We start from the raw sequence: 5,739 nt of genomic DNA, 5'->3' as shown, positions 1-5,739 counted from the left end.
CCCAGGCGCCTGCCCTCTGAGCCTCCCCCGGTTCCCTGCCCCTGTACACTTTGGTCCCACCTGCACACCTTCCCTCTCATCTTTACCTCCACCAAGGATACCCTCCCTCCTACACACTGTCTCTGCTTGTCCTCTTGGGTTCCTCCCGCAGGAAAACTGCCCTGTCCCCCCAGCCCAGCCAGAATGGCTCCTCCCTCCTGCTCCTCTCTTGGGGGCTGACCACTGTCAGGGATCAGAATCAAACAGTTCGGAAGCTGGAGGGAACTTGGACATCCTCCAGGTCCACCGTCCCCCCTCACAGAGGCCCAGAGAGGTGAGGGAGCTGCACAAGTCCACACAGCACATTAGTGGCAGAGGTAGGCCTAGAACTCAGCTCCCCGGCGCCTCTGCCCAGGGCTCCTTGGAGGACACCTGGTGAGCCACAGCAGAACATCCCCCAGACAGGGACTCCTACTACACTGCCAGTATCCCCAGCCCCTCATCAGGGCCCAAAGAAAGCCACTGTGAGTGTTTGCAAAACGAAGGAATAAATGAAAATATTTATCTAATGCCTTCTATGTGCTGGACACAGCAGACATCATCTCTGCTACATAAAACCTTGCTAAGTTGCTCGATTTGGTATAGAAACATAACTTCTGGGGACGGGGGGTGGGGTGAGTGCACAAGGAGGGGCCTCAGTCATGAATGTCAACAACCAGTGGGCACAGGTGGGGCGAGTGCTTGATGCCCATGGTGAAAGCAGGCGTGCGGGACTTGTGCACCGTGACCTGCTGGACGTCATGGGAGCCAGGGCCGGGCCGAGGTGTGTGGTCCAGCGGGTAGGCAAAGCGCCTGGCCATGCTGTACATGGGGCTGCGGTTCTGGTAGACAGATGGCTCAGGCCGGGCGTGCATGGCAGGTCCAGGGCCTCCTGCCACATCCTCCTTGTAGAACCAGTTCTTGTGCAAGGGGCTCAGGCTGTAGCAAGGAGCAGCTCTGTTGGCGGGCAGGTTGGGCCCCAGCAGGAGTGGCAGCTGGTAGTGGTTGGGGCCCGGGTTGGGGTCCATCACTCTGTATGGGCACCGGTAGCCAAAGGTGTACTTGGGAGCCCTGCGCTCCCCAGGCGGGTGGGTCTTCTCCAGGTGGTAATGGCAGGAGGCCAGGGTGGGGCTCAGGCCTGAAAGTGGATGAATGAAGGGGAGGGGTCTCAGGGCAGGAGCCAGGCCACATCTCCTGGTGTCCAACTAACGGGTCTAGGGAAGGAGCTGAGGTCTTGGTTAGCCTGGTATGACTTCTCTATAACCACCTTAGCATAGGGCAGGAATATCACCGCCCCTGTGTGGGACTAAGGGATGGAGGGACTTCGGCCATCCTGATATCAGGATTGTGACACTGTTTTCATAATATAAAAACCCCAGGTATCATAAGAACATCACCCTTGGGCTGTCATTGTCCCTGTGACAGCACCAAGAAAACATCCTGAAATCACTACAGTCCGTGAACTCATTAGCATGACAGTATTGCTACCGAGACACGAGCCCTTTGATGTTTTTATCATAACATCACCCTGAAACATACATGCATAACGTCGGCCTCAAGACGTTAAGTACTGTGACACAGACACTGTGACATCAGTGTCGATATGACATTGCAGGCAGAGGCCAAAATCCGCAGACACACCTGGCGAAGGGAGTCATCACCCCTTTGCCCCTGCTCCTGTCCCAAGCATGGACCCCCATCCTCCAACCTCCCAACCCCGACCTCCCTCTCCCGGCCCATCTTACGCAGGTTAGAGATGCGCTCCGCCATGGGAACCTGAGGGCAGCTGGACATTCCAAACCGAGTTATTTTAGGATCCAAGAAATAGCAAGGCCCAGGGTTGCATATGTCCATGATCCCTGCAAGGCAGCCAAGGAAAGGCCCAGTCAGCCCCAGAGGCCGCCCCAGGGTGAGTCTGGCCTGCCTCCAGGCAAGATCCCCCTCCCCCAAAAAAGATCGAAGGCTCCTTTCCAGTTCCTCGGGCTCTTGAGTGTTTCGGGAGCCTTGATTTCCTCATCCGTAAAATGGGGCTTTTAACACATGAACTTGTTCAGAGGAACAGATAAAATAACAGCTGCGCAGGAGTTTGGTCAGCCCCCACCCCGCCGGGGATTGGTGCCAAGGGGATAATAATAGGCATAGTGGCTACTGTTAGTATGAAGAAGGGACCCAGCCCTGGAAAGGGGGTTCCCCTGCTGAGGAGGGTGGGTCACCTCTGGGAGGGACCGAGGTCTCAGACCCCCAGATACACGCCCCTGCCCACCTTCTCCTCTCACTGGCCTTGGCTGTCATCCCCAGCTCTTCGATGGCCCTCTGCTCCCCACCTTCCAGGGGTTTCTAAGCCACCTGGGAAGCTTTGAGGCCGCCCCCCACCACCACTTTCCCTCCACTCACCAGCTATTCCTGCCCAGCTGCTATGGCAGTTGAACCCATGGCAGCCAGAGTGGAAGGGCCCCAGCCAGAGACCACACAGAAGGGAGACCCTTCCAGCTGGATGCAACAGGTCCCTTCGAAGCTCCCTCAGGAGGTCCAGTTGGGAAATGCCCGGAGTTGCCTTCAGAGGGATGGGTCACCTTGCACCCCTGCTGGCTTCCTTGTGGACCCAGCAGGCCACGTGGGTGTCCCACTCAGGACAGGCCTGGGTTCCCAGGCCTCCGGCTACAGATCATGACTCCTCACCTCTCAGCACAGCCCCAAACATCCAACAATAGTAATCCTACGCCCACGGGGATGATGGTGTGGTGGGCACTCACGCTTCTCCGAATGCAGGGTGTGCAGGGTGTAGGCTGGCTCCTGGAACATGGAGACGTCATGGTCTACGTAGCCCGTGCAGGATGGCCGGAGGTATTTAGCAGGCCCTGGACCTGTGAGCACCGACAGAGTGGCCCTCAGCCTGGGCCCGCCAGATCAGAGGCAGGGGAAGCCCCAGATACAGGGTGCCTTAAGAACTCTGGGGTCTTTGCTCTCACTGATGTCGCCCTGAGACAAAGACCACCATTGAGGTGCTTCCTTTGGGGAAAGTGTTCCCAGATAAAATGTGATTTCCCTTGGACAGGCAATGCATAATCAGAAAAGTAATAGTTACAAGTAACTGAGACCTTATTCTGTGCCGAGTACTATGCTAAGCATTTTCTGTGGGTTATTTCAGTTAAGCCTCTCGACAATTCTGTAAGACAGATACCCTTGTTTTTCCCATCTTATGGATGAGAAAATTGAGGCATAGAAATATCAATTTACCCAAAGTCACACAAGCCATTATTGTGAAAATTCTGAGACACCAGCCAACAGAGTCTAAACGTTTAATCACATACTAAACCACCTCCCACATAGAGCAACCATCAGTCATTAACAATGTAGTAAGAATTAGTTTGTCTGCCTTCAGTTGAGAGTAAGATTCAAGGGAAGTGAGGAAAGCTAGAGCTGGGCTAAAGATGACACAGAATCCCTAGCCTTTTTCCAAAACTGGCCTCACTTCAAACCCCTTCCTCCCACCTCTCCTCCCCCCTCCCCCGCCCAAAAAATTTCCCAGCAGCTAATACCGCCTGCAAAGTTTAGCTTGGAAGTGCTGATCTTCTGTGGCTTTGAGGAGAGTCTGCAAGGGCTTTGCAGGAGGCAGGAATGGAAGGCTAGGACACCTTCAGCAGCTCTGCAGAGAGACGAATGAGCCCAAGCCCAGGTCTCACCTTTAAGTGTTGCCAGGACAACAGGGGTCTGCTTTATCTCCTGCCCTGAGGGCACCTGCACCTTCTTCTCTGGCTGCTGCCCATAGAACACAGGGTTCCTGACCCCCTTGGGTAGTTTCATGTCTGGGGCCAAGCAGAGGGCAGTAGCAGCTGCTGAGAGACCCTAAGCAGCGGGCAAGGAGCTGGGCCTGGGTGGGGCCTGTTCCAGGGGCCCCTGCCCAAGCCCCTCTTTCCACTTTCTCTCCCTGAAGCCAGAGGCTGTGTGGAGGCTGGGAAGCAAGACCGTCCTCCTGCTTGTGCAGCTGAGGCCGTCTGGGGTACAGCCAGCTGCAGGGCTCGGCAGGCTGGAGCTGGGGATGACATCACTGCAGAACTTAGACTGTTTATTTCCTCCAGTTGCCATGGCGCCTGAACTGTAGCGTAGAAATTCTACGCTGGCAGCTCAGCTGTGGAACCCTGAGAACTCGGCCCCCCTGTCCCTGCTCCCAACCTGGCTAAGTAGCCTGAGGGTCCCCAGAACCTTGGGGCAGGAAAGAAAAATGGAGAAGTGGAGTGACAGATCCAGCTCTTCCCTCCTGGTGGGTGCCCTGAGGTTTCTGAAAGAGCGGACGGGTCATGGGTGAAGGGTTCTTGCCACCTGCACAGCCCCCTGGGGTGGTCCTCTGTTCCCTGTCCCTCCCACCTATCTCCCAGGCTCTGGACACGCCCTCCCTTCTATCACAGTCTGTTTTTTCTTGGGAAAGTATCAAGCCAATTATTTCACACTAAGGTGTGACTGTCTGGTAGCTTCCCAGACTCCTATCCCACAGTGTCTTTAGGGATCCACGTCTAGCTCAAGGAATACCTGCCTGCTGCTGGCATTTCAGGCAGGCAATGGGGAGCAAATAAAGGAGGAGGGAGGGTGGTGCTGAGGCCTCAAGAAGCTACTTCCTGTGCCTGTGGTCAAGAGCACCCCCTGTGGGGGCGGAAGTGTGAGAGAAAACATTGAGGGATAGGGAATATACCCAGCTACCATATGATTGATAGATGAGCCCCAGGGCTGAGGAAATGCTAGACACTCCTTCACCCCGAAAAACCCCAGAGGCTCAGGGGCCCTGGGGCCTGCTTGCACCTAGCGATTCATAGCTCAGACTAAGGGTTTGATCTAGAGGTGTTTCCATCTCGGGGAACAGATGACTGCTGGCGTTAGAGAGAGTGTCTGTCACAGCCCCGGTACACAGATAAGGAAACTGAAGACCAGAAAGGGGCAAAGACTTGCCCAAAGTTTCCCATTACATTAGTAGCAGAGACAGAACCAGAACACAAACCCCAGATCTCTCTTTAGATCCTAGCCTCTGATCTAATGGAAACCAAACCATACTCTGAACTCATTCCAACCAACAGGCGCAATGAGGACTCAGAGCAGACCAGCCAGGTGTGCTGGGTGCTCCAGAAACCCCTGGTGGGGCTGAAAGGCTTGGAACAGAAGGCAGGGCTCCCCCCTCCACCAGCGGCAGCAGATCTTTCCTGTGCCTCTCTCATAACCCGTGGGGCAGCCAAGCCTCTGATTTCTGGAGACGGAGGGCTGGGCAAGGCTGGGATTGGCCCAGCCTCAGCTGGCCTCGGGCCACAGGCAGTGCCTCTTCCTCACCTCCGTCACTGTCAGCTTTTCCTGGAGGAAGCTGCAGGCCTGCTGGGCCCAAGCCCTGACGGTCCCCTCTTGCTGATGGGGGCCAGATGTGGGGCTGGGCTCTTCACCTTCCTGGGTTGGGGGGAAGGTGGTGATCTACAAGTATTTCAGACCCAGGGAGCCTTCCTGACACCCACACAAACACTGTTGCTGTCTGCCGTCCTTGTACCTGGCTCTCTTAGGGAAACCGAGCCACTCTACACCCCGGAATGTCACAAGCCACCCCACTTCTGCTCCAAAGGCTCCCTTCCCTCCAACTTTAACAGAGACTTAGCTCACCCCTGGAGACAGCCTTTGGCTAGCTTCAAAGCTGCTGCTCTGTCCCTCAGAGCCCAAGGTGAAGTAAGTCCCTGGTTTCCTTGGTATCCA

The 5,739-nt window shown here is 55.7% G+C and overlaps 1 protein-coding gene across 1 annotated transcript; it reads right to left on the bottom strand.

Annotated features, from left to right (window-relative positions):
* Positions 1 to 624: 624 nt before the first annotated feature.
* CIMAP1C (ciliary microtubule associated protein 1C) lies at positions 625 to 3,926 on the bottom strand. Its single transcript, XM_067755595.1, has 4 exons — positions 3,702 to 3,926; positions 2,772 to 2,882; positions 1,764 to 1,877; positions 625 to 1,156 (listed from the first exon to the last, which is right to left on the bottom strand). The coding sequence occupies exons 1-4, from the start codon at positions 3,820 to 3,822 to the stop codon at positions 675 to 677; spliced, it is 828 nt and encodes a 275-aa protein (XP_067611696.1). The 5' UTR covers positions 3,823 to 3,926; the 3' UTR covers positions 625 to 674.
* Between the last annotated feature and the right edge of the window lie 1,813 nt (positions 3,927 to 5,739).

Source organism: Pseudorca crassidens, chromosome 1 (assembly GCF_039906515.1).
Source record: "Pseudorca crassidens isolate mPseCra1 chromosome 1, mPseCra1.hap1, whole genome shotgun sequence".
NCBI lineage: Eukaryota > Metazoa > Chordata > Mammalia > Artiodactyla > Delphinidae > Pseudorca > Pseudorca crassidens.
Note: the sequence above shows the minus strand (reverse complement) of the source record. Positions and strands in the feature narration are given on the sequence as shown.

Excerpts from the sequence above, each read along its gene's own strand:
- CIMAP1C (XM_067755595.1), bottom strand. The coding sequence starts at position 3,822 with ATGAAACTACCCAAGGGGGTCAGGAACCCTGTGTTCTATGGGCAGCAG. Across the intron at positions 2,883-3,701 it reads TGTCCTGGCAACACTTAAAG|GTCCAGGGCCTGCTAAATAC; the intron begins GTGAGACCTGGG and ends CGGTGCTCACAG. Across the intron at positions 1,878-2,771 it reads CACCCTGCATTCGGAGAAGC|GGATCATGGACATATGCAAC; the intron begins GTGAGTGCCCAC and ends GCTGCCTTGCAG.